Raw genomic sequence first — 26,327 nt, forward strand, 5'->3', positions numbered from 1 at the left:
GCCAGCCTCATTTCCTCACCTGTATATCGGGACCCAGAACCCCATGAAAGAGCTGGCATGTGTGTGTGTGGGGGGGGTGTCTGTGGGAATGGCTGGGTCCCTGAGAAATTCCCACTGTAGGGGAACAGGAAGGGAGGGGGCGGGACCGAGAGGGGTCGTTGTTCATTCATTTGTTCTTCACTCCTTCATTCACTCAGTCATCCCTGTATTCACACATGCATTCGTTCACTTGTTCCTCGCCGTAGTGCTTTGTACGGGGCACACACTGGTCTGGGGGGTGTGTGGTGGGGATACAGAGGTGAATTATGTTCTCAGAATGGAGGCTGACACGCACAAGCACCTGCTGTGGGCCAGGCGCTCCTCGGAGCCCTTGCTTTCAGCCACACCTTCCATCGCCGGGTACGATGACTCCAGGAGGTGGAGGCCATTGCTTTGCTGACTTGACAGATAGGGAAACCGAGGCGCAGAGGGCTGAAGTCACTGCTCTAGGTTGGCACGGGCTGGGCCCCCCTCGCTGAGGTCCGCTGATTTTGCACCCCCAGGGAGGAGGCCCAGAGGCAGTTCTTAAGGCAGACAGGGGAGAGCTGGTTCCAACCGGACAAGCAGGAAGTGCCAGCTCCCCACCTGCCCAGCAAGTGCAAGGTCCTGAGTTCAAATCCTGTGACTGCAAGGAAAACTCAAACCAGCCAGCATGTGTGGCTGCTAAGAGGCAGCTATGTCAGACCCCCCAATCTCCTGTCCTTTCTTCTCTTCCCCAGCCTCTGCCTTGGCTGCCCCCTGCCCCAGCCCCACCAGGCAGGACCAGACAGGGGGCCAAGCTCGCTCTCTGTCCCCACTGCTGAGCGGCCTGCATGAGCCGAGGGTTGAAGTAGCCCAGAGAAGCAGTGAACACAGACAGGCACTGGTTTGGGAGATGGGCTCAGCGCCACAGGAGGCTGCCAGCTGTCAGTGGAGGGTCTGAGCGAGCTCCTTCTAGGGCGGCTGTGCTCCTGTGTCTTCAGGACTCCAGTAAATGATCCCACACTCTTCCTCTCCAGCAACGGTGTGATCCCCTTCCCAGACTCCACATTACCTGCCCAGGACAGCAACAGCTTAGAGACACAAGCTTCTGCAGCTCTGTTTCTCGAGGCAGGTGAACCTTGGTGTTGCATTTGGGGTACTGGGAAACCTGCCCTGACTCTGTACTTAGGTCTCAGATACTTCCAAACATCAGCATCTCGTTTCTTCTCCCCCATGATAGCCCTTGTGTTTGACTCACAGTTCAGTGCCCAACTGAAAGCTCTGCGTTCTGCTTGTACAATGACACAGTACCGTGTCAAGCCACATACGACTTCCTTCTTCCTGAATCTGCGCCTTCCTGGCTGGGCCATCTTGTCTGTGCGTGCAGTACCGAGCTGTTAGCCTGTTGGCCATGTATCGAGAACACCCCACACGGGCGTGTGTTTTGCGGCACAAATTATCTACCAGCGTGATGGAATTAGATGGGGACTTCCTGGAGGAGGGAGAGTTTTGTCAAGTGGTGAATGAAGGGCCCCAGGCTCCCTCCTCCTCTCCTTGGGCTGATCAGGGTGGGAGAGCCAGCCCCTCCCATCTCTGGGGAGGCCTCTGGAGGGGGTCTGATGGCCTGGAAACTGGTGATGGGTTCCCCCCCCCCCACTCAGATACCGCAGGGAGGAACTCACCTTTGCCCCTTGAGAGTCCCCAGCCCCCCAGGCAAGAAGTGTCCCAGCTGGATCAGTGCTGGTTCAGCTCCCCCGACCGAATGGGGTGGGTGGGGCAAGCGGGTGGGTGGAGCCAAAAGTAGGCGGGGCAAATGAATGAGCTTGGTGAGTGGTTGAGTGTTATGGTGGGCGGGGTGAAAAGAGGTGGGGCAAATGAGTGAGCATGGTGATTGGTGGGTGTGGTGGGTGGGCGTGGCGAGCGGGTGGGCAGGGTCCATGGATGGGAGCCAAGGACTTCTGTCCCCTTAGCAAGAGGTGAGGGTGGGGGGTGGAAGTAACTGCTCGGAGAGGAGGGCACAGGATGAGGGGAAAGCCGGTGAGGAAATACAGCAGCAGAGGGGCCCATCAGCCGCACTGGGCATGGAGGAGAGTGAACTAAGCAACTCAAGGTCAGTGATGGGAGGAAGGGAGTGAGAGAGAAAGGGGGAACCGCCGACGCCAAGCCAAAGGGAAGGAATGTAGGTGTCACCCCATCGGAAATCGTTTTATTGTTAATGCTCATAGGGCGCATGAGCTTTATAGATTAGAAAGACGATGCTTATCGCTGTGAAGGTTAAAAGGTGTACTATGAAACGCACGTCGTTAGTTCATCTCAATAAAGAAAGAAGAAATAACTCCCCCGAGTTCCCAGAGCCACCCTCGCTCCTCCGGGGCTTTCCTGGGGAGGGCAGAGGACTGCGGTCAGGAGCTGAGAATTGATGGACAGCCCACCTGCCGAGAACGGTCCTCCAGGGGGACATGGGGACCCTCCTCCTAACTCCTGAGCCCCTCACTCCCTTCTCCCCCGGGAGACCCCTGACGCTTGCCTTGCTGCCTGGGTCCCTGTCATCAGAACCCCGGAAAAGCTGGGGATGAGGGGGAGACAGAGACCGCGAGACACGGAGAGAAGAGCTGGGGGGGGGGGGGGGCGGGCAATGAAATACCACCGGAAAGGAGAATGGAGCTTCCCGTCAGCACCTGGCCCCCTCCACCCCAGAGCAGCGCTGGAAGTGGGGCGGGGCAGGCCCAGCCCTGGCGGGGAGGTAGGAAGGGGAAAGAGGGGCAACATGGACGACGGGCAGTGCCCACCCCGGAGATGGGCACCCAACAGGAGTGGTGTCGGAAGAGGGGAGCAGAAGGGCCCACTCGGTGCTCTGGCCGGACCTCCGGGGAGATGCGCACAGAGGGGAACCCCCGTGTCTCCACGGACCCCCTCGCCCCCGCCTGCCCTGCACGCCGGCTACAGTTGAGTGGCTTGCGCAGAGGGCCCGGGAGGAGGCCTCGCTGAGGCCAGGCTGGCCACCCCCAGCTGAGCTAATAAATGACTTTTCCATTTTCCAGGGCCCGCGCCCCGGCCTGTTTGGTATTCAGGGGCGCCTGGCCCACCCTCGCCAGCTCTCGGCTCTGCCCGAATTACTTGATTAAAACGCATATCAACTATTATGTGATTCGTTTCTCTGCCACCGCTCCACGCCAGGGCCTATGTTAAACTGTAATAAAGGCCGGGTTGGGAGGTGGCAGGAGTGGGGCAGGGGGCGGGGCAGGAGCCGGGCCAGGAGGTTGTCTGTGCTAGGGACAGAAAGAAAGACCCCCCCCCCCAAACCTCACCCACACGGCTGGCTTCACCAGACCTGGGGGTGATGACGGAGGTGTGCAGCCCCTTTCTACCTTCCATAAAGTAGACAGGTCCAGAAGTGATGGCCACCACGTTTCAAGACTTTTCCTCCAGCAGAAGAGAGCAAACAGCCACACGTCCCTGGAATCCTAGCGACTCCTTAGGAGGCTGAGATCCAGAGGACCACAGTTCTAAGCCAGCGTGGGCCAGAAAGTCAACGAGATGCTTTCTCCAACATAACCAGCAAGGGGCTGGGCCAGGCTTAAGTCATAGGGCGTGAGCAGAGCAAGTGTAAGACCCCAAGTTCAAATCCTGGATCTGGTGGGGGATGGCAGGGGGTTGGGGAGGGGAGGCTGATGTCGCTGCCAGGGGTGTGGAGAAACTGCGTTGCTGGCCCCTTGGGGTGGGGAGGGAGAGGGTGTTGCCGACTGTGGACATCAGAGTTCCAAGGGCACCGCAGGACTGTCCTGCAGGCTGCAATCACAGAAGCAGCATGTAGGGAGTGCCTGCTGTATGCCAAGCCCTGACCCCCACCCGTGCTCTGAGATCTCTGGCCCAGCAAGGCCAACACACCCGCACCCACTTGCCTTCCGTGTCTCTAGAAACTTCCATAGGAACTCTCCTGGTTCCTGGTGGATGTGCTTTGCAGACTGTGAGGACAGGACGGCACTGAAATCCACCTGGGTGGACCCCGGATGCCCCGTCAGCGAGGCTGCGGGGGCTGGGGCTGCCCTGGGCGGGCCAGGCTCTGCCACACGGAAGCCCACGGTTAAAGGCACGGAGGCAGAGGCAGGTGGGTGGTCACGGGGGGCTTGCCACATGACTGAGGCTTCCTGGCACACCTGGCAGGAAGCCTGCTGGCTTCCCCGGGGTGCCAGGCTGTGGGAACAGGAATGGTGCCACCACCTGGGGACCCAGGTCTTAGGTCCCCTAACCCAGGACTCCTAATGAAACTAGAGCTTTCCCAGAGGCCCTGAAACTCTCTGCCGATCAGTCTTCCCCTCCCACCCCAACCCCTGTTGAGGAAAGGAGATGGGGCCTACGGGCTGTGTGACCTCCTTCCAAGACAACCTCTCTGGGCCTCATCATCCCTCCCTGTCTCGAGGCCTGGGCGGGGGGAGGGGAGGGCTGGAGTCACAGGTGGATGGCAGTCATGCTCTCTTAGAGCTGAGTCTCCAGGAGGCATGGGGCAGACTTGCTCTCCTCAGCATCCAGAGGGTTGCTATGGCAACACCTTGCCCTGGGAGGACCACTCCAGATCCTTTCCAGCGTCAGCAGCCTGTGGGCCCTGCTTTGCCCTCTTCCGCCGGGGCTTCCAGTTCCGTGGAGCTCCCCAGACCCCTGCCCAGGCAGGAGTGGAGAGGATGGGGGCGGGAAACTCGACCAGAGGTCCGTGATGGGTCTCCCCAGCTTCCTGGAGTCTGGAGGGGGGGACGGGGGAGGGAGGGGGAGGGTCAGGAGGGCCCCTCCCCCTCGATCCCTCATTCTGCATTGAGCAAACACGTTGCTCCTTTGCGTTCCGTTCTGGTCCCAGCTCTGGAGCCTGCTGCACTTTTCTCAGTTACTTTATTTTATTTGGTATTACAAAAGCATCTTTGAAACCCTGATGGAAGAAAACCAGTGCTCTTGTCAATGACAAATGAGTGTCATTTCTTATAAAAATCCACAGGATGAGAAAGACCAATGGTGTGAAAACCAGCACGGCTCAGTTCTACTAGACATTGTCATCTGCAGACATCTCTGGGCTCTGGGTGTCTCCCTCCCTCCCTCCCTCCCTCCCTCCCTCCCTCCCTCCCTCCCTCCCTCCCTCCCTATCTTTCCTCCCTCCCTCTAAAGGGAGAAGAGCCAGGGCAACCCCTGCCTCGACAACAACAACAATCACCTCCTTTCCCTCAGTGGTGGTGCCCGGTGGGGGTGGGGATGGGGGTGTCTGAGTTCTTTTTCTGCCCAAGCCCAGAATCCCTGTGCGGGACAGCATGGGTGGAGGCCACGTCCGCCATTGCGGGAGGAGCTGAGACTCCGTGAGTGAAGGTTTCCCCCCCAGGAAGCCCGGGCCTCCTCCATCAGGCCGGGTTCTCCTCCCCTCTCTGGCCCGAGTCTCTGCCTGGGGACTGGCTTCCCAGTAACCTTGATCCCATCCCACTCAGGCAGCTCCTGTCCCCGCTGCAGGGCCCCCACGCAGGGACCCCCACCCGGTGCTGGGCCTCTTCTTTCTGCCTCCCGGCTTACATGGGCCTCCTCCTCCTGGGGGGCTTCCAAGGGCCTGTGAGCTCGTCCCCATCAGAGAGCTCCAGGAAGGGGGGGAGCTCCAGGAAGGGGGGTTCCCTGTTCTGGGGAGGAGCCCCAGAGCACCAGCCGTGCCCACCCTGCTCGGCTGAGACAGGGGCTCACGTTCTTGCTCAGGACTGGCCTCAGAACAAGGTCCTTCTACTTGTGGTCTCCTTCCAGGCTCTGTCACCACATCCAGCCTGCTGGCTGAGCAGGTCTCTCCCTAACTTTTTGCCATGGTTGGCTTCGAGCTACCATCCTCCCCATCTTCACTTTCTAGGTAGACACCCACAAGACCTGGTACTGTGTCTTGGTCCTAAGGTCAAACCTCTTGAGGAACAACTAATGTGCAGCATGACTTTATTTTTTTGAGGGGATGGATTCTGACAAACGCATTTCACCTGAAACCGTCCTGCGGGTTTTACATCATGAACGTCTTTTCTGGCTGGAAATATAATCTAAATGCCCTTTAAAAGGAAATGGGTTTGCCAGGGGGTAGCAAGGGTCGCCCCAGGGCTGGGGGAGGAGGTGGCTGTACCTCCTACCGACCCCAAACCCAACGGTTCTCTAAGCCGGGGACCTCTTCCCCCTCCTGCCCGGCTGCAGGGAACCGCCTGGACGAGGGCTCGGACGTGGAGTCGGAGCCTGACCTCCCCCTGAAGCGCAAGCAGCGCCGCAGCCGCACGACCTTCACGGCGGAGCAGCTGGAGGAGCTGGAGAAGGCCTTCGAGCGGACCCACTACCCCGACATCTACACGCGCGAGGAGCTGGCTCAGAGGACCAAGCTCACCGAGGCCCGGGTCCAGGTGAGGGGCCTGGGACGCCTTCCGGGGGCCCCAGATCGAGCAGGTGTCGGTGGAGTGGGGGGGGGGGGCAAGGCCAGGAGGTCAGTGCCCGTCCCCAGCTCCAACACACCAGGGGTTTGCAGCGTCCCCGGATGACGTCAGCAGTGACGCACCTGACACGCACGCGGGCAGTGGGCAGGGAAGGTGGATGGGTCGAAGGAGTGACTGGAATGAGAAAGAGAGGAAAACAGAGAAGAGAGGGGAGGAGGAGGGAGGGAGAGAGGAAGAGACTAAAGCAGGAAGGCAGTCAGTTATTCAGCCAGAAGAGAGAACTCAGGATGGATAAGAACCTCCGCGCATCTGACCAGGGAAGGAAGGAATTAAGAGAGAATTTTCAGACAAGCCTGGTTTCCCCGGATGGGTGACAGCGTCCCCCCCGTGACAGGGGTAGGCATGCCCCTGTCAGGGGGCCGGGGCTAGCGTGAGAGGGGGACAGAGGCTGAGCCCTCAGAATCGGATGACCTGCAGCTCAGGGCTAGGGAGAGAGCAGGTGGGCTGTGATGCGTGGCTGCCCTGGGAAGCCGGTTCTGGGCTGGCTTGTCCACCGAAAGGAGAGGCAGGGGGGAGGGGGCGGAGGGGCCCCCAACTACACACTGCCACAGAGCGCCATGCCAGCTGCGGTGTGAGCCTCGGGTCACCTTGGCCCTGACGGGAGCCACCATGCAGAAACGGGGGCTCAGAGCCAAGCTGTGTCTGAGCCATGCCTGGCTGATGACACTGAGCCCAAGGTGTGCGCGCATGCGCGCACACGCACACACGCGCACCAGTGTGTACCAGTCCTGGGGCTTGAACTCAGAGCCTGAGCTCTGTCTTGGAGCTTTGTATTTTTTTTTCCCCCCTCAAAGCTCTACCCCTTGAAGCTCCACTTCTGACTCTTTGCTAGTTCATTGAATGAGGTAAGATCTTCATGGACTTTCCTACCCGGGCTGGCTTTGAACCATGATCCTCAGACCTCAGTCTCCTTCGAAGCTAGGATGACAGGCGTGAGCCACCGGGCGCCTGGCAAAGCCCACGTTCTTTCCACATAGAAGGACAAAAGAGTTGACACAGAACCTGGAATTTGAGAGCCACAGGGAAAGTTCTAGAGACAAATCCACCTTAAGCCCTCCAGGAACCCATGTGCCCCCATCTGCCCCCCACTGGCAGAGGAGAGCAGGCCCCCCCCCCTGCAGCTGTTGCCCTGTGCACATTCTTCCCGGCTTTCTCATCCCTCCCCCCCTTCCCCCCTCCCCCGGCCTGGCTGGCAGCTCCTGCTTCCCACCACCTTGAAGCCTGGCTGCCTCTTGTAATATTTCCTGGCACTGTTTTTATTGGCCCAGGGGACCCAGGAACAGGTGTCACTCAAGGGCCAAGGAGAGGGGGGGTGTGTGTCTGGGAATGGAAGAGTCCGGGCAAACCCCACATGGAGGCAGCCCAGCCCCCTGTGTGAGCTGACTCCCATCCTTCAGAGCGCTTCTCCGGGGTCTCTCTCCTCTCCCCCAAGAGTCTCCTTCCCCCCCCCCGCCCCCACCAACCCCACCAGGGCAAGCCAGGGGCTCCCCTCCCCCTTAGCCCAAGAACTTCCTAAGCGGAGAGATGAACCCAAATGTTTGAGGTTTCAAAGCACAAATGAAGGCGGATGGAATCAAGGCCCGGAGACGGGAGTCCAGCCCGCAGCTGCTCACAGAGGTCCCAGAGGAGGAGAGTGGGCTCACGCCAGCAGCAAGGCCTGCAGCTCCGGCCCCTGCCTCTCACCAGCTGTGTCCACTTCCGCGGGCAGTCTTTTGTCCCCAGATGTTGTGTCTATCGCTCAGGGGTGGCACACAGTCACCAGAGCCCCTCTAAGTCCTGGGTCCTGGGGCGTCTGGGGAGAGGATGAGATTCTTGCCACAGAAAAGGCTCGTACTAAGGACGATGCCCCCCAAGTGGGGCCTTGGCCCAGGGACTCCTGCTATGGGGCCTTCAAAGGCCCTGAGACCCTTGAGGCTCCACTGCGTTGTGGATTTGAAATTTTGGTCATCTCAGGCTCTTTGCCGTCTCCTCCTTTTTCCTTCTCTTCCTTCTCCTCTTCTTTGTCCTTTTCCTTCTCCTCTTCCTCCTCCTCTTTCTCCTTGGTGCCAGCCCTACAGCTTGAACTCAGGGCCTAGGCACTGTCCATTAGCTTTGGTACTCCAGGTTGGTGCTCTACCACTGGAGCCACAGCTCCACTTCTGGCTATCGAGTGGTTAATTGGAGGTAAGGGGCTCATGGACTTTCCTGTCCCGGCTGGCTTTGAACCGCAGTGTTCAGATCTCAGCCTCCGGGGTAGCTCTACTTCTAAGAATTGGTGACTCTGAGATCTTGTAGTTCTGTGACATCTCAGTGGCCCTGCAGAGGGGAGAAGGGACAGCTGGGAGGAGAGGGGGAGAGGTAGGCTTGGAGATGGATGCCTGGGGCAGATTCCAGCCCCATTACTTAGCCTTTCCTCAGTCTCCTCACCTGCAAAATGGAGATGACCACGGTAGAAACAGAAACATAGAAGACGCTCCTGCACAGGGGAGGGCCAGGGGGAGGGACGTGTGTGACATGAAAACGTCACGTTCTCAGCCACAACTGTGTTGCCTGCCCTGCCAGCTCTGTTCTTTGCTCTCGCTGTCACTCACTGGAGGCTGGCTGTTCACCTGGCATAGCTCTGGGCACGGGGTTGTGGTGGGCAGTCATGCCAGTGCCCGCAGAGCTGGGGTCCTCCTGGACATGGGGGCTCATGGACATTACGTCCAGGAGATCTGTGCCCTCCCTTCCCCCCATCCCCTCTGCACTGCTCTCCACCCAGAGTCAGCCTCTCCAGAAGCCTGCTGGGGTTCCACGTCAGCAGGAAGGCTGGGAAGGGCAGGAAATGGGGGTGCAAGCGAGGAGACCTCCAGCTTCTCTGGGTTTCCATTTTGAATACTTGGGTGCCTGACCCACACCCTAGCACTGTTAAGAGAAGGCTTTAAAATGGAGGATCAAGGGGGCACTGGTGCTCATGCCTGTAAGCCTAGATGCCCAGGCAGAGGGCAGCTTGAGGACCAGGACTGGGCCCTGCCCGTCTCCCTGCAGTATCTTGCTTGGTGTAGAGCAGAGTCCCCATGATGGTCTGGAGTGAGGAGGAAAAAGTGAAAGAGGGGAAAGGGAGAGCAGCCAAGGGAAGGAGGAAGGGCATTGTGGGCTCTGTGTCCCCCACCTCGCCGAGCCTGGCTCTGCTCTCATCTCAGCAGTGTGGGCATGGGGTCTGGAGGTCTTTGGTAACCCAATGCCAGGGGGCATTGGAATATTTACCCCACCGGGAGAGACTCAAGATAAAGCCTCATGGCCCCAGCTCTAACAACGACACACAAGAGCTTCCCTAGGTTCTTCATTTTCATCCATCCATCATCTGTCCATCAACCCACACATCCATCCAGCCACACATCCATCCATCCACATATCCATCTGTTGGGGATTCAGCTTGGCCTTAAGGGGGGAAGGGCAACTAGGGCTCCCTTAAAGACGCTGCCCTTCCCCCAGCCCTGGGGCTGTGTGGAAGGTAGTCCCTCCCACCTTCCGGCTTCAACCGGAAGAGAAGCAAAGCAGCCCCCGCCCCTGGGGGCAAGCACATGTGCAATGGCGGGGATCCCAGAAACCCAGTCCTTGGGGGGCTGTGGTCTCCGCCCATAGAGGAAGTTCTATGACATCACCTGAGGAACAGTCCATCAGGCCAATCGTTAAGATCCAGTACCCCCACTCCTCTGGGGGTATAAGTTGTTGGCCCCTCCTTTCAATAAACCAGAACGCCCCAGAGGCTTCCTCTGGGACTCCCACGCTCCCGTGTCTTCCTTGGGCTGGCGGGCATGGGGTCTCGCAACCACATGCGAACTGAGGCTACCTTGGAGCCCCGCTTCCGCGACTAATCCCTACTGGCCAGGGGGATGTGAGAGAGATCCATCCACACACCAACCCACACATCCATCCATCATCCATCCATCCATCCATCCACATACCCATCCACACATCCATCCATCATCCATCTATCCATCTATCCATCCACACATCCACCCATCCATCCACACATCCATCCACCATCCTCCACCCACATATCAACCTACACATCCATCCATCATCCATCCACACATCTATCTATCATCCATCCACACTTACATCCACCATCCATCCATCATCCTTCCACACACCAACCCACACATCCATCCATCCACACATCCATCCATCATCCATCCTTTCACACATCTATCCATCATCCTCCATCCACTTATCAACCTATACATCTGTCCATCATCCATCCATCCGCATACCCATCCACACATCCATCCATCATCCATCATCCATCTATCCATCCACACATCCATCCATCCATCCATCCACACATCTATCCATCATTCTCCATCCACATATCAACCTACACATCCATCCATCATCCATCCATCTACATACCGATTCACACATCCATCCATCATCCATCATCCATCTATCCATCCACACATCCATCCATCGTCCATCCACACATCACCTACATATCCTTCCACCATCCAAAGTCCATCCACCATCACATTCACACACATATCCATGCACATAGTCATCCATTATTCATCCATCATTCATTCACATATCCATCCACCATCCACCATCCATCCATCATCCATCCATCCATCATCTACCCATTAACCCTCATCCATCCACCATCCATTTATCCATTCACACAGCCCTCTCTTCTCCTGTGCATGCATTCACCCATTCACCATCATGGGTGCATTCACTGCTCATCCATTCACCATTCATTCACTCACCATTCATTCACCTATCATTCATTCATCCTTCACCTTCCCATCATTCATTCCATGTATGTTGAGTGCCTATGAAGGCCACTGTCCCATGGGGCCTAAAGCCTTACAGGAAATACAGCCAGACAGCCAAGAAACCAGATCAAATGAGTGACCGCTTACACAAATGTCCTGTGGAGGCCTCCTGGGAGAAGGCAGGGAGCCGCTTGTACCCACCTGTGCCCATCCCTTGCAATGATGGCGGCCGCAGGTTGGGAGGAGTATTCAGGCAAGAGGGAAGAGCATGCGCAAATACCAGAGGCAGGCGAAACTGAGCCCCCAGCACAGCCATTTCGCACCCCCATTCGCCTCTACGACCGGCAAGTTTTAAGGAAGCTCATGAACCCATATGAGAGGACTTGAAGGACGGACTGGCTGAAGTGAGGACCTCAGATCCACCGACCACAGACAGACCAGTGCTAGAGCCTGGGGCCAGGGGTAGGGACGATATAGAGAGACCAGGAGAGCATGCCAGCGCCTAGAGGAAGGAGGGACTCCAACATGCTGGGTTATTTCCCGGATGTTTGGGAAGCTCCCGTGTGGTTCCTATTCAGTGAGACCCAGGATGTGTACGCAGACAGCAAGGAACTGGCTTGCACAGTGGGTTCTGGGGGCAGGTCTCCCTCAGCAGAAATGCAATCTTCTCTGGGAAGAGGGGAAAATGGGGATGGAGGAGAAAGAATGACAGGTGGGACACGGGTGACCCTCGGGGCCGGAGCTGCAGGACGAGGAGCGCTGGACTCCGAGCCTCACAGACTTGTGTGGGCTGCAGCTCTCCCAGCCTTGGCGCGAAGTCATCCTTCTGTGGGCCTGTTTCCTCCTCTGTAAAAGGGGAGCAATGGTAACCCCTCCTGGGTTACTGGGGACAGAAAGGGCACCGTGCCTATGAACTTGCGTGAAGGTGGGGTCCCTTCCCTGGAGGAGGCTGATGGCTGTCTGGCTCTCTGGCTCTCGCTGTGTTTCTGGCTCTGCCAGAGAAGCCAGGCTGACAGTTGCCCCTTCTCGGTCCTCAGGTCTGGTTCAGCAACCGCCGTGCCCGCTGGCGTAAGCAGGCGGGAGCCAACCAGCTGGCTGCGTTCAACCACCTTCTGCCAGGAGGCTTTCCGCCCACCGGCATGCCCACGCTGCCCCCCTACCAGCTGCCGGACTCCACCTACCCCACCACCACCATCTCCCAAGGTGAGTGTCCTGCTCGCCCCGCCCCTTCCCATGCCACGCCCCTTCACCCGCCCAGCCCCTTCTCCACCTCGCCCCCTTCTCCAGCCCCACCCCCTTCTCCCGCTCCTTCCCATGCCCCACCCCTTCTGGCCCATCCCTTCTGCTGCCCCGCCCCATCTTAGCCCCCCTCCGGCCTTCCTGTCACTCACAAGAGTGTTCCTCCCTTACGACTGGGTGCAGACCATTAAGCGAGAGAAGATAGCGTCCTGTGGTCCTGTCCTTGTTCCAGGAGGCCTCTGCACCCGGCTACAATGAGCCTTTCAAATGGGGACTTCCTAGAGGTCTGCTGGCAATGCTGGGCTGGGATCTGAGATGCTGCTTTCCTACCAGGCTTCCCAGAGCCGCCCAAGCATGGTGGGCAGGCTCAGAATGTTGTCTGTGGATTTGAGGACTAAGCGTAGCCAGACTCTCCAGTTTAAAAAAAAAGAAGAAAATGAGAGTGGAGGCTGGGCACCAAGGCTCACGCCTATAATCCCAGCTACTCAGGAGGCTGAGATCAGAGGGTGGCAGTTTGAAGACAGCCCAGGCAAGAACGTCCACGAGATGCTCTCATGTCTCCAGTTACTCAAGTAGTAGAGTGCTGTCCTTGAGTGAAATAGCTAAGGGAACAACACTCAGGCCCTGAGTTCAAGCCCCAGTACTGGCACACACGCACACGCACACGCACACACACACACACACACACACACAAGTAAATAAGTGAGAGTGGAAGGGGGGGCTGGGAATGTGGCTTAGGGGTAGAGTGCTTGCCTAGCATGCATGAAGCCCTGAGTTCGAGTCCTCCATACCACATACCCAGGGGGGGAAAAAAGGCTGCAAGTGGAAAGTGTGTGTGTGTGTGTGTGTGTGTGTGTGTGTGTGTATAATAGTGGGATGCATTTAAAAAAAATACTTAGTTGGCCTCTAATCTATGCTAAGTAAGAATTTACAGATGAGTTTACATTCTTTTCCTGGCCCTCATCTTCTTACCCCTATCTCTATCCGTGTTCTGAAATGGAGTTCAGGACTGGGCAGCCGACAGGGCAAGGCTGCTCCAGTGTTCCAGAAAGGGGGCTTCCAGCAGCTTGATCTTTTTAATATTCTATGCAGCCTTGGCAAGAAGTGGCAGCAGGCAGAAGGTGGGGAGACCCAGCCGACCCTAGGTGGAGAGGAGAGGAAGGCGGGTCTCAGAGGGGATGCATGAACACAGGACAGAATTCCCCGCCCCCGTGTCCAGGCCCCTCCCCTACTCTGACCTCACCCCAGCACATGCCAGGGACCTCACTGCCCCAGGGGCTGCTCTCTCATGGCTTGTGGAATCAAGTTCCGGAGCCCAAGAAACCAAGGATCTCCACCTCATGATTGTGTGTGTGTGCCAGTACTGGGGCTGGAACTCAGGGCCTCTGGCTCTCACTGGGCTACTGTTCCACTTCCGGCTTCCTACTGGCGAATTGGAGAGGAGAGTCTCCCGGACTTTTCTGCAAATGGACTGGCTTCCAGTTGGCATTCAGATCTCAGCCTCCTGAGTACCTAGGATTACAGGTGTGAGCTACTGAGGCCTGACCCCATGATTCTTGAGAAGAAATCAAGCCAATGTTGAGGATGATGAGGTCCCAGCCCTAGAGGGGCCACAGAGAGAGACTCTGATGGCAGATTCTCAGTCCAGTGATGAAAAACAGAAAGGGCTGGAGTTAGATCCTTCAAAGCCTGGTGCAGGAGCGCCCCAGGAAGGACGGATGCCCACTAAATACTAACAAGTGTGTGAGTGGAGTAGCGTTCCTAAGAAGGCATAACTTTCAGTTTGCCCAGCACTTATTGAGCACCTACTGTATACCTGGTGCCAAGCAACAGACCCCTGTGGCTTGTTGGTGGGAGGGGGGTCAGTTGAGCTCTCTCTTCTCTTAAGGGACCAGATCAGGCAGAAGCCACGGCACCTGGCCACTCCCTCCCCACCGTGGGCAGCCTCTGCGTTGAGGCTGCTTGCTCAGGACCTCTCTTGGGTCTCTCCACAGACGGGGGCAGCACCGTGCACCGCCCCCAGCCCCTCCCGCCGTCCACCATGCACCAGGGTGGGCTGGCCGCCGCTGCCGCCGCTGCCGACACCAGCTCTGCATACGGAGCTCGCCACAGCTTCTCCAGCTACTCGGACAGCTTCATGAACCCAGGGGCTCCTTCCAACCACATGAATCCCGTCAGCAATGGCCTGTCTCCTCAGGTAGGTGGCCTCCCCATTCTATCCCAGCTCTCATGGCCGGACACCTGCCCGCCCAGTCACCAGAGTTCATAAAACGGGGGCTCCATCATCGCCTCATAATGCTCAATGCCTGAGACTCTGGCGGGTTCCGACAGTGCATCGTTTCCTGTGGGAGCCTGGGGCTGAAGTTAGAGTTTTGGTCTAAAAGCCAAGGATCCTTCCTGGATCATGTCCTGACCTTTATCTCCCGCCTTTCTCAGGAGTAAACCAATCAGGGAGCCTCAGAGCCTTATCCTGTTGGTGGAGTGAAATGCAAATAAGGTTCTGGCCAGGAACTCCGCTCTGATTGGGTCTTCAGGAGTGTGTTCACTTATGTGATTGGTTGCTGGTTATGTCACTTATGGCCTGATGGTGTATTAAAAGTCTTGAGCCCTGCCTGCTCTGGATGTGGTTGTAAACAGTGCTGGGCTTGTGGCAGTTACCGATGGGTTTCTGGACTAGACTCCGTGACACCAGAAGTCCCTGTGAACTTGAGGTTTGTTTTTGTAGCACTAACAGCCTCCCAAAAACCCAGGGGAGAAGGAATTAGAGCTGAGACTGATTTTATTTTGTCTTCCACCTGTGGTGCCCTGCCTCCCTCCCTCATGCCTGCAAGAGGAATGGACAAGGACGGGACACAAAGTAACCAAGACAGCTGCATCTTTTTTAGCACCTTTCATAGCTGTCCTAACCAATTGCCCTTCTGTTGCTTAGACAATATAATTCATATGGGCAAACTGTTACTTAAAAAAAAAAAAAGAAAGTCAGATGCTGGTGGCTCACACCTGTAATCTTGGCTACTCAGGAGTCTGAGGTCTGAAGATCACGGTTCGAAGCCAGCCAAGGCAGGAAGAGGTCTGTAAGACTCTTATCTCCAATTAACCACCAAAAAAAAAAAAAAAAAAGGCAGAAATGGATCTGTGGTTCAAGTGGTAGAGCAACCACTTTGAGCGAAAAAGGCTAACGGGCAGCGCTCAGGTCCTGAGTTCAAGCCTCATTGCTGGCACACACACACTGACAGATAAGACGAAGCCAGAAGAGCTCAGCAAACTCCATCCTGCAGGTCACGCCCTCCAGCTCCCGTCTGTGTTAATCAAGTTTTGTTAGAATGCATCTGTGCTGTGGCTTTGGGGCAATGAGAGCAGTGCTGAGCTTCGCAGGAGACGGGAGAGGCCGCAAAGCCTACGGTACTGTCCCACCTGCACAGAGGCCAAAGCCAGCCTGTGATCTCGGCACGCTCAGAGAGGCTCATTGTCTGCCAGTCTGGCTCTTGTCCTGTGCGCCTCAGCTAACTGGTGTAGAAGACGAGTAATCCATTCCAACTCCCATCATCGCGTCGTGGGGAGGCCTCTCTGTGCCTCGCTGAGGTTTTTCTCCTTCCTTCCTCCTCCCTCCTCCCTCTTCCCTCCTCCCTCAGCCCAGTGGAGCACCCTCTAACAGCAGGAGAGCCTTCCGTCCCCCTGGTGCGCGGTCCTGTGGGGACGCAATGGATCTGGTGGCCTCTGGGCCCGCCTCAGGGTCCCCCCAGAGGTGTGAAGCATGATGGGGGCTCCAACAGAAGCGGAGGGGGCCAGGCAGGGGACAGGGCAAGGGCAGCCATGGGCAGCACGCTTGGAGTGACTGGGGGGATGCTGGACTTCCGCCTGCAAGGGGCGGAGTGGGGGTCTTGGACAAGGGTGTGTGGGGGTTCAGCACCTCAAAGCCCCAGCTCTGTGTGAGCAGACAGGGTTGGTGACCCTCCGCCCATCTCTGGGGTCCGGGGAGGGTGTGGTGAGTCCAGGGTTCTCCTCAGGTAGGAAGGGCTTGTCCACAGCTCCCCCGGCCACAGGAGGGCAGCTTGGGCTGGACCGGCCCCCTGGCCTGGAGGGGCTGTGGACACGCACGTCCTGTACCTGCTACCCTGGCAGCTTTGGCCTTTGAAACTGGACGGTGGTGTGTTCACCCGGAACCCACCGAGGGTCTCGCTGGAGGACGAGGCGGAGGCTCATGGGGGCTCGTGGGGCCCCTGGTCAGGTTGGGGACAGTGAATTCCTCACTCTGATGTTCTGAGTCTCTTCTCTGCTCCCAGCCTGGGGCATAGGTCCCTCCAGTCTTGGGCCTCCCCCAAAAGACACTCCAGTAGAACTCTGCAGAAAAGCTCTCGGCTCCTTTCTGCTCTGAGCCCTGTGCCCAGCGGTGAAGTGGGAAGCTGAAAGGACAGCGACTAGCCAGGGCCAGCCATGGGCCGGTACCGTCTCCCTGGCCCTTAGGACAAATCAAGGAGCACAGAAGGAACACCTTGTCCTGTGGAGCAGGCAGTGGCTGGAGGAAAAATGAAATCGCGCAGCGCAGGGTGGGACTTGCTGACAAGGGTCATCACTTTCTGGAGTGCTGACCCTTCCATGTACTTGAACCCACGTTCAACGGGGGAGCCAGGACTCAGATCCACATCTAACTGGGTGCTGGTGGCTCCTCCCTGTCGTCCTATCTACATGCCCCGCAGCCGAGGGCCTTGGCGTGGGGGTCCAGTGGTCAGGTGGGCTGGCAGCTTTGCTCGGCTTTAGGGGGCTTCTCTAGCTGGTTCTCTCACCGTCACACCCCACCTTAGAGGGTCAGGCACTCAGGGTTCAGCCATGGACTCCCTGCCTTCGTGCTCAGGCCCTTCAGAGGTGGTGTAGGGAAAAGCAGTCCTGTTCCTGGAACCTCCTGCCGAGGGATGAGACCCTCAGACACCACTGTCCCCCCTTTGCTTCAAGCAAAGGGCTAATTACTAGAAAGTGACTCTTTTTTCCTTCCTTCCTTCCTTCCTTCCTTCCTCCCTTCCTCCCCCCCTTCCTCCCTCCCTCCCTTGCCTTCCTCCCTCCCTTCCTTGTTTCCTTTCTTTGTGACACACTAGGGCATAAACCAGGGCCACGGCGCTGTCCCTTAGGTTTTTGTTGTTGTTTTTCAGCCCTTGAGCCTCACCTCGACTTCCAGCTCTTTGGCAGGTTCACTGAAGATAAGCGTCTCTTGAACTTTTTCACCTGGGCTGGGTTTCAAGCGGCGATCCTCAGATCTTAGCCTGTTAAGCAGCTGGGATTATAGGTGTGAGCCGCCGTGACCTAGCTTGGAAGTCACTCCCAGGGAAGAACTCAGGAGACTTCAGTGGGAGACAGAGGACCCTTCCTACAGCATGGGAGTCCTCTGGTGCTAAGTGATGGCTCCACGGTGGCTCTGTCTAGAAACGACAAGCCAGGCACACGGGCAGGGAAGAGTGTGCCAATCCTGCCCAGAGGGCTCCCATTCCCACGGCCTAGCTTCCACAGAGCTGTCCCAAGTCACACCTTTGGGCTCCAGATCTCTAGCTGAGAGAGCCGCCGGGCTGCATTGTGGAAGGGGGCACTTGTGTCACTCCTGGCACTCCTCACCACGTGCACACGTTCACAATCCACCCCTGCTGACCTGCTGAAACCTGTCTCCCAAGCGTGCCGTTGACCGCACACTTGGAGCGAGGCACAGCAAGCTGTCCTGTCCTGTCCTGCTCATCCCCCCCTCCTTCCTTTGTGTGATGGCAGCCAGGCTGCAGCCCTGTGGTAGACCTCCCTTCGCAGGTGGGAGTCCCCAGCTTCATTCCCTTGCAGCGCAGAGATAAACATGTCAATAAGCACAAGGAATCGCAATGACCGTCAGTGTGGATTGAGGGCACACAGCTAGCCAGGCATGAGCAGGGTGAAATGGGCCTGGCTGTCACGCACTGAATCTCAGTGGTTGTCTTGTGACCCTTACTTTACAGATGAGGGAAGCATCATCCGTCCATCTATATATGCATCTATCCACCCATCTATCTACACATCCATCAGTCCATTTATGCATCCATCTACCAGTCCATCCGTCCAACTATCAACCCACCCATATGCCCATCCACACTTCCATCCATCCACACATCCATCCATCTACTAATCTATACACCTCCCTACCCCGTTCATCCATCTAGCTATATATTTATCTATCTGTCCACATTCTATCCACACATCTATCCACCCATATCCATCCATCCACACATCCATCCATCCATTCACCTATGTATTTATCTGTCCATTCATTCACACATCTGTCCACACACCCATCCACATATCCATCTATTCATAGATCTTTTCACCCATCCATTTATTCATCCATCCATTCACATACCCATCTGTCCATCAACTCCTCCATCCAACTATCCATCTATCTATATATTCATCTATCCACTCACAGTCCATCTATCTACTGATTATCTATTGAGCTATGTGTCAGACTCCGGTGGGTTTTAGAAAGTAACAGAGCTATCAAGTCCAACTTTGCTGTTGTGCCATATTTTTTCCTGTGAGACTGGTCTGATGGTCCATCTTCAAGTTCAAGGTCACAGAGACAATTAGTGGCGGATCCAGGTTCAGTGTTTGTATCCCCAATTGCCAAGCTTCCCTTCCTTCACAAAGCTCCAGGCTGTATTTGTGATTTGCCGATCAGGGGTCTCCTGAATGCCTCTCAATAGCAGCTACCCAATGTTGCATTCCACCACCATCTGGGATCTCCAGGGGGGAGGGTCAGACCAGCAAGGACGGAAACCTCACCAATGGAACACTACTGGGTACCAGAATCCACCTAAGCACTTGGCCTGTTTAAAGTCCTCCAAACCCCATAACAAGCCCACGCTTTGGGAAATATACCCAGAGAGGTTCAATAACTTGCCAAAGCCCCCGGAGCCGGTGAGTAGTGGAGACAGGAGTTTGAGACCTGCTTGACCCATGAACAGCCCCATCCTTCAATCCTCCTCAGGACAAGAGAAAGGCATACTGCTGGCCCTAGGGAATAGAGCCCTGTCCTGCACAGGCCCTGGGACTCCCTATGTCTCTTCCTCCTCTCCCTTCCTCTTTGTTCCCGTCGCTTTATTGGTGACATTGCGTTTATAATAAGCATTTAAAATGAGTCTTGCTGGACCAGAGACAAGGAAGGAGGAGGGAGCGAGAGATTTGTAGGCAGGAAGATGGGGAGGGGGATTGTGGGGTGTTAAATAGCCCAGAATTTTTTAAAAACTGATGCAAATCACTAGTAGGAGAGAAAATTATATGCAATTATGTCCTGATATTGGAAGGTTTTGCCTAGCCCAGGCAACAAGATCTCATTAACAAGCAGAAAATAAGATTGAAATGGTGTGTAAAAGAGCTGAAAAATGAATTTGAATGCTGCGTTTGTCCACAATTACCCCCTCCTTCACACATATTTTATTGCAATTTTTTTATTATTCTTAATCTCTCTATTCCTCAAAGCAGATTGGGGACATCCTGGCATTACCAGGGCATGGGGAGGAGGTATGGAGGATGTTTTCTGCCCCACTGAAAGGAGACCCTTCTCTCAAACATTTCCCAAGGTTGGGTTTTGGAGGGATCAGAATTCATTTCTCCAGCTTAGTGGGTTGTCAGAACACGGAGCTTTAACCCCAGCTGCCTGCTCCTCTGCCCTCTCCCCACCCAGCCCTCCCCTGGCTTCCCTTCCCCAGCTATTCCTCCCCCTCCTGCTTCCTTCTGTCGGCCTTGTGAGGGTCCCTTGAGAGCTCTCCTCTCAGGGGCCCTCTCCCTCAGGTACCTGGGGGTGTAAGGAAGCCTGTGGGGGGCGGGGAAGCAGACGTAAGGCCTTTGCCAACAAGCAGTCCTGGGTCTGCCACTGAACGTGGGACAGCCTGCTTGCTGTACTTCTCTGGGCATCATGTCCCTCACCTTGTGAGGGCTAAGGAGAAAGTTGGATAAAGGGCCTGGCACATAGTAGATGCTTAGTAAATGTGCATTCTCAGTGCCTCTTCCTCGTCTGTGTCCTGGGCCCTGAGTTTGCACCCTGTCTCTCCCCTTCCTTTCTTCCTCCTCTCCTCCCCTCTCCGCTTTCGGCGTTAGTACTTGGGCTTGAATTCGGGGTCTGGGTGCTGTCCCTTAGCTGTCAATGCTGGTGCTCTACCACTTGAGCCAAAGTTACACTTCTCGCTTTTTGGTGGTTACATGGACATGAGTCTCACGCTCTTTCCTACCCATGCTGGCTTCAAGCCTCGATCCTCAGAGCCCAGCCTCCCGACGAAAGCTAGGACAACAGGTGGGAGCCACTGGTGCCTGGCTCTCCCTTTCTTCTTTGTTGGCACCCATTCTGCACCCTGCGAGCTGTTCTGCCTTCCTCCTCTCTCCTCTCGGCCCTGTGATCTGGAAAGGATGAGCTGGGAGAGCCAGGGACGGCAGACGGGATCAGGAACTCTGCATGATTTTGTTCCAGGATCAGGGAAAACTGAGTCCCCCCGCACCTCCATTTCTCATGGCTACTACTGATTCTGATGTGTGTGTGTGTGGAGGGGGGTGTAATTAGAGGATAGTTTGAGGACAGTATCAGGAAGTTGAGGCTAGTTTGGGGACAGTACCAGGAAGTTGAGACTGAGACTTCTTGGACCTGAAGTCAAGTGTCCACCCTCCATGCTGTCAGTATATCTGTAAGAGCTCCTGGAGACCCTTCAGGCCTCAGCCTGATGGGGGGAGCAGCGGGGGGGGGGCATAACTGCTCTCTACTCTGTGTCTCAATTGCCCCATGCCCCCCACCCCAGCCTTGCCCTCTTGCTCCTGGCCAGGCGGGGATGTAGCCACCTCAGAGGTGTGGGTTGATGATTTTTACACTCGTTTTAGTGGTGACCCTCGGGACATCCCTGCGTCTCTGTAGCCCTGGGGTGCAGCTCCTGCCAAGTTCTCCTTCTCACGGCCCCCGCTGCCTTTGTGAAGCTCTCCCACCTCCGTGGAGAAGCTGAGTTATTTCCCTGCTGGCCACGGCCTTGCCAAACCCAGTCCACCTGCTGTCGTCCATCATGTGCCGGGGGCTCCAGCTCCCAGGGAGAGGCCGGGACAGAGCCACCTTCTGTGAAAACAGAGCCGTGTTTATGCGTCTGCCTTCCTTGCTGCTTATTCAGGGGGGAGGGGAGAGGCATGCCTGCTTCCAGCTCCTCCAGGAATTGGGGGGGGGGGGGGGGGGGGGTCGAGTTTTGGCTTCCAGGGGTGTGTGTGTGTGTGTGTGTGTGTGTATGTGTGTGTGTGTGTTCTCCACTGAGGAGGAAGCAAGGGAGCCAGCTGGCCTTTTCTCCTTTTTGAGGACATACTGAGTCTGGGGATCTGAGGTTGGGCCTCAGTTGGGAGTGTCCAGGGAGGCCGGCAGCCCTCAGGGGTACCTGAGTCCACCGCTGAAACAGCCCAATGCCAGCCCTGCCCCTGTGCGGGAGAAGGCCTGGGGTCAACAGGGGGAAGGAAGTGGCGGACTTGGGGGGGTGCGACTGCCTCCATACACGGCCGGGTCCGCAGGCAGCCCGGAGCCACTTGGCATGCGACATCGGCATCGGCTGGGTGGCTCTCGGTGCCTGGCGCCCCGTAGACCACGGAGAACCGGTGGTCCGCCCCAGGCATAGGCCGGCCTGACGAGACACAGTCGCCCTGGGCTCCCAGGAAGAGGGTGAGGCAGCCGCTCTTGGCTCTGGCCCTAAGTCACGTTATCCCATGACTGCCTTCAAGTTCCCGGGTCTAGAGGTTCTTGTGAACAGGGCACATGGGAGGCTTAGAGAAGGAAGGCACATGGCCATCTCTACTCTGGTGTGTGGGGGGGGGCTGGTACCGCCTTTACAGTGAGCCTTTGGAGAGTCCTTGGGGAGCCTTGATTGTGATTTCAGACACAAAGAGCAGAGGAAGTTTGGAGGGGAAGGCAGCGTAGTTCAGGGAGGTTTTGATCAGGGAAAGTAAAGGAAGAGAGTAGAGTCGGATCACAGCCTGGCCCAGTGACGTAATGGCTGTGGATTCCCACGCACCGTAGACACGGTGGTCAGGAACCAGGATTCGAATTCTAGCTCCTATGAGCTACAAGTCTTCCATCTGCACCTTCTCCCCACCCTCTCTCAGAGCGGGGGCCTGGGGGTGGGGGGAACCCCAGCCGGGGTTGCTGGGCTTCCCAGCAGGCCAGGGGCTTAACAGTCCAGAGCTGCCTGGCTCGGTGGGAAAGAATGCAAATAGCGGATTTGTCCTTCTTTCTGATTAGCACGGGGGGCTCAGGACGAGACAGTCCCAACAGACAGAGGGAAAGAAAATGAGGGAGATTAGCAATTAATACCCAGAGCCTCTCAGGCCCATCCCGAGGGCCCCTGGAAAGATCCAGGATGGTTGGGAGACTGGATCTGGGAGGCCCAGGCAGGGTTCCAGGTAGGAGAGGCCGGGGTGACTTTGAGGGTCCCCCAGAGGCCACGCCCTTCCTGCCTTCAGGTGTTCACCCAGTGCTCCCCCTTGGCCTGGGACCCCCGTGCCATCTTCCTTCCCATCATAGGCAACCCATGCAGACTTTGTTCATTCTTCAGCTGCCTCCTCCATGCCTTCCCTCTTCCCGTCTTCACGAGCTCGCCGTGCTGCCCCTGGGCGCCTGTCACATTTTATCACTCTATGCGAAGTCTCCCCCTCCCTCCCTCCCTCCCCCGACTTCTAGACCACTGCTGTTCCATAATACTAATAATAGTTAACTATCTTGATGGCTCACCGCAGACCAGATGTATGTTGAGACTACTACACGGGTCATCTCAATTCATCTCTGTGACGCACCCTTGGGGAAGGCTCTGGAATTATGTTTTGCGGTACAATGACAGTTTCAAGTCATTTGTCTCGGGCAAGTTGCTCACTGAGGAGCAGGGCCTGAACTTGAAGCCAGCCTGCCAGGGAGGTGTGTGGGGCGGGGCGGGGGGGGGTGGGGGGGGCGGGGGGGGGTGGGGGGGGTGGGGGAAACCGCACACTCCTTCCTACGCAGGCTGTGTCACGATCAGGGTGTGTTTCCTTCCCATTCTCCTGTGAGACCTTTTCAGAACCCCAAAATGTGCCTTTGATCTCCTCACATCCCAGCACCTTCGAGAGGCAAGAGGCCAGAGATCAGGACGCAGGGGCTAGCACCCCCAATGTGGGGGCTGTCTCCAGCACCCCTTATCCATCAGGCTCAGCCCTGCCTCTCTCCCTCTGCAAACCCAGGCCGAGGGGGCGGAGTTAAGGTGCTCATGCATACAGGCACATCAGATGGGGGGGGGGCTCCAAGGTTCTCTGTGTGTGTGCACACGTGTGCATGTGTGTGCACGTGTGTGTGCCCATGTGTGCCTACACCCAGACCGGGGGACTTGAACTCAGGACCTAGGCACTGTCTTCTAGGGTTATTTTTGCTCAAGGCTAGCATCTACCACATGAGCCACAGCTCCACCTCTAGCTTCTTTTTTTTGGTGGTTCAGTGGAGATAAAGAATCTCACAGGCTTTCCTTTCCCAGGCTGGCTTTGAACCTCAGTCCTCACATCTTAGCCTCCTGAATAGCTAGGATGACAGGTGTGAGCCCCCGGTGACTGGTTGGGCTCTGAGGTTCTGGCAGGTAGGGACCAGGTGCACACAAGTGCGTCTGTGTGGGGCCAGGCCTGAGACCTGGCATTTCTGAGCCTCCTTCCCCAGCACCTCTGCCTTGCCGCCGTCAGCCTCATGCCGTCCCTTTCTATCCTCCCCCCCCCCCCCTCCAGGCACCTACCGGAAGCCTCAGGCATGGGCTTCCCCCCACCCTCTTCCCAGCTGAAAACACTTCTCCCGCCCCTTCACCAGGGAGAGCAGGTGTTCCGGCAGCCAGGGAGGGCCAGGGCAGGGGAGGCTACTTGCCTGGGACTTTTGGGGAGCAGCCAGGACTGGGCCTACATGGGCAGGACACAGTTGGAGATCCTGGGAAGAGAACGCCTGGGTGCCCCTCCCCACTCCTCGTTCCTGTGTCCCCACTCCCCCCCCCTCCACCTTGGGAGACAAGGGCAGCAGTTCCGGGGAGGGGCGCTGGATGGCCTCCACCCAGCCCAGCCATCTTTCCCTTCCCTGGCTGCTATCCGAGGTTGAGAACTTCCTCTGGGGCTCAGCAGATGGGAAGTGCATCCCCGATTTAATTTCCGCAGGTCCCTTCTCCTCCTCCCACCTCTTTCCTCCCTTCCCCGACTCTCCTGACCACCCGCTGGCCTCCCCCACTGGACACCCACCCTCCCCTGTCCCGTCTCACCTGCCGACAGGATCCGGGATCTCTCTTCCCCCTCCTCCGTCTCCACCCCCTTCCTTCAGAGCCTCTTCTTCTGCCCCTTCTGCCTCCCCCTCAGATCCGGCGCCCCCCCAGTCCCTTCCCCTAGTCTCCCCTCTTCACTCTGCTTCCATTTGGGGGTGAGGGTCTCCCTAGAACATGTCAGCCTCTCCCCATGCTACTCAATACTGACCCCCCCCCCCCATTGTTACCCTCAGCTCCCCTGGGTTTGGCTATGCAGGGCGGGAGGGAGGGGTCCCCCGGGCCAGGCAGGGTGGGGGTGGCAGGCAGGGGGACAGGGACAGGAGACAGGGCTGCCGTGGCCACCCCTCCCATTCCACCGCGGCTGCCGCAACCACAGCCGCGCCTTTGATCCATGGCCTGAGGCCGCCTGACAGTGGAAAATGCGGGGAGACAAAACCACTCAGTCAAAGTGATTCTCAACAACTGTCTCCCCGAGATAAGGACTCGCTCGGGCTCAGCGGCCTGCTTAATTCCGGCCTGCCCGGCCTGGGATTGCAAGGCAGGCAGGGCGGCGAGCGAGCGAGCGGGCCGCTGGGTGGGCCTGGGCACGGGGCTCCGTGCAGGTCTGCTGGGGGTGGGGGCACGGACCCAGAGTGTGGGAGACCCTCCGTCCCGCCAGAAGACCAGGGACGGGGGGGGGGGGTGGTGGAGACAGCAACCTAAGGACCTCGGGAGGAGAAACTTCCTCGGCAGACACAGAGGGGCGCCTTCCCTTCTCCTTCCTTCACCTGGACTCCCCCCACCAAGGTGCTTTGTCCAGAACATTCCCACCCTCCCCTCTGCCCTTGCACCATCCCTGTTCACCCTCTGGCTTCAGCTTCAACTAACCCCTACTAAGGGGGTGGGCATACTTCTTCTCAGACCCCTGGCTCTTCCCCAGGGTAGCAGCATTGCTTCTGAGCTCTTTCTGGATACTTCTTTCTCTCCCCCCCGCACCCACCTCCCCACTCTAAAGCAAAGTCCAGGTTGTCTGCTGACCCAGCACAAAGCCTGGTGAGTCGTGGTGGTCTTCCAATCTATTCCCATACCAAATGGACTTTGCCTAGCCCCCGTCTTCAAGAACCTTCTACTAACCAATGACACAGAGCAGACAAGCCCTGAGCCAGAGGCCCCTAGAGGGGGGGGGGTGCCCTGGCTCACCTGGGCCCTGGGCTCCCCCACCAAGGGAAGTGCTTTTCTCAGGGCTCGCCTGACCCGACAGCGTGGACTTGGACAAGGCCCAGGGGCCAGGCTTGGCTCTCTGACCTTGTCCGCCTGCAAATTGGGGTCCAAATGAAGATCAGGAGGCACTGGAGATTCGACTGCCAAGCCAGGCCAAGAGAGAGCCCCGGTGATGGCCCTGGGTTTGCTGCTGTTGTGGGCTTGTGAGCGTGGACAGGGCGGCTTCATGGACAGGTGACTCAGCCCAGGATCTGTGGGAGCTGGAGGTGGCAGGACCAGCCCTGAGAAACCGCAAGGGGCCCTCTGAGAGCCGGGGTGAATCTAGATGGCGCCTATCAAAACCACCATAGGAGGAAGGATCCTCCCCAGGACAACCCGCCCCAGTGGCTCCTACCAGGCTTGGCACC

The 26,327-nt window shown here is 57.3% G+C and overlaps 1 protein-coding gene across 1 annotated transcript in view; it reads left to right on the forward strand.

Moving 5' to 3' along the window:
- Pax7 (paired box 7) overlaps positions 1 to 26,327 on the forward strand; it is an 87,051-nt gene that overhangs the window by 39,848 nt on the left and 20,876 nt on the right. Inside the window, 3 exon segments of the mRNA XM_048349828.1 lie at positions 6,190 to 6,389; positions 12,253 to 12,418; positions 14,449 to 14,651. Of these exon segments, the coding sequence (XP_048205785.1) occupies positions 6,190 to 6,389; positions 12,253 to 12,418; positions 14,449 to 14,651 (569 nt within the window).

The sequence above is a fragment of the Perognathus longimembris genome, chromosome 7, assembly GCF_023159225.1.
Source record: "Perognathus longimembris pacificus isolate PPM17 chromosome 7, ASM2315922v1, whole genome shotgun sequence".
In the NCBI taxonomy this organism is placed as follows: Eukaryota; Metazoa; Chordata; class Mammalia; order Rodentia; family Heteromyidae; genus Perognathus; species Perognathus longimembris.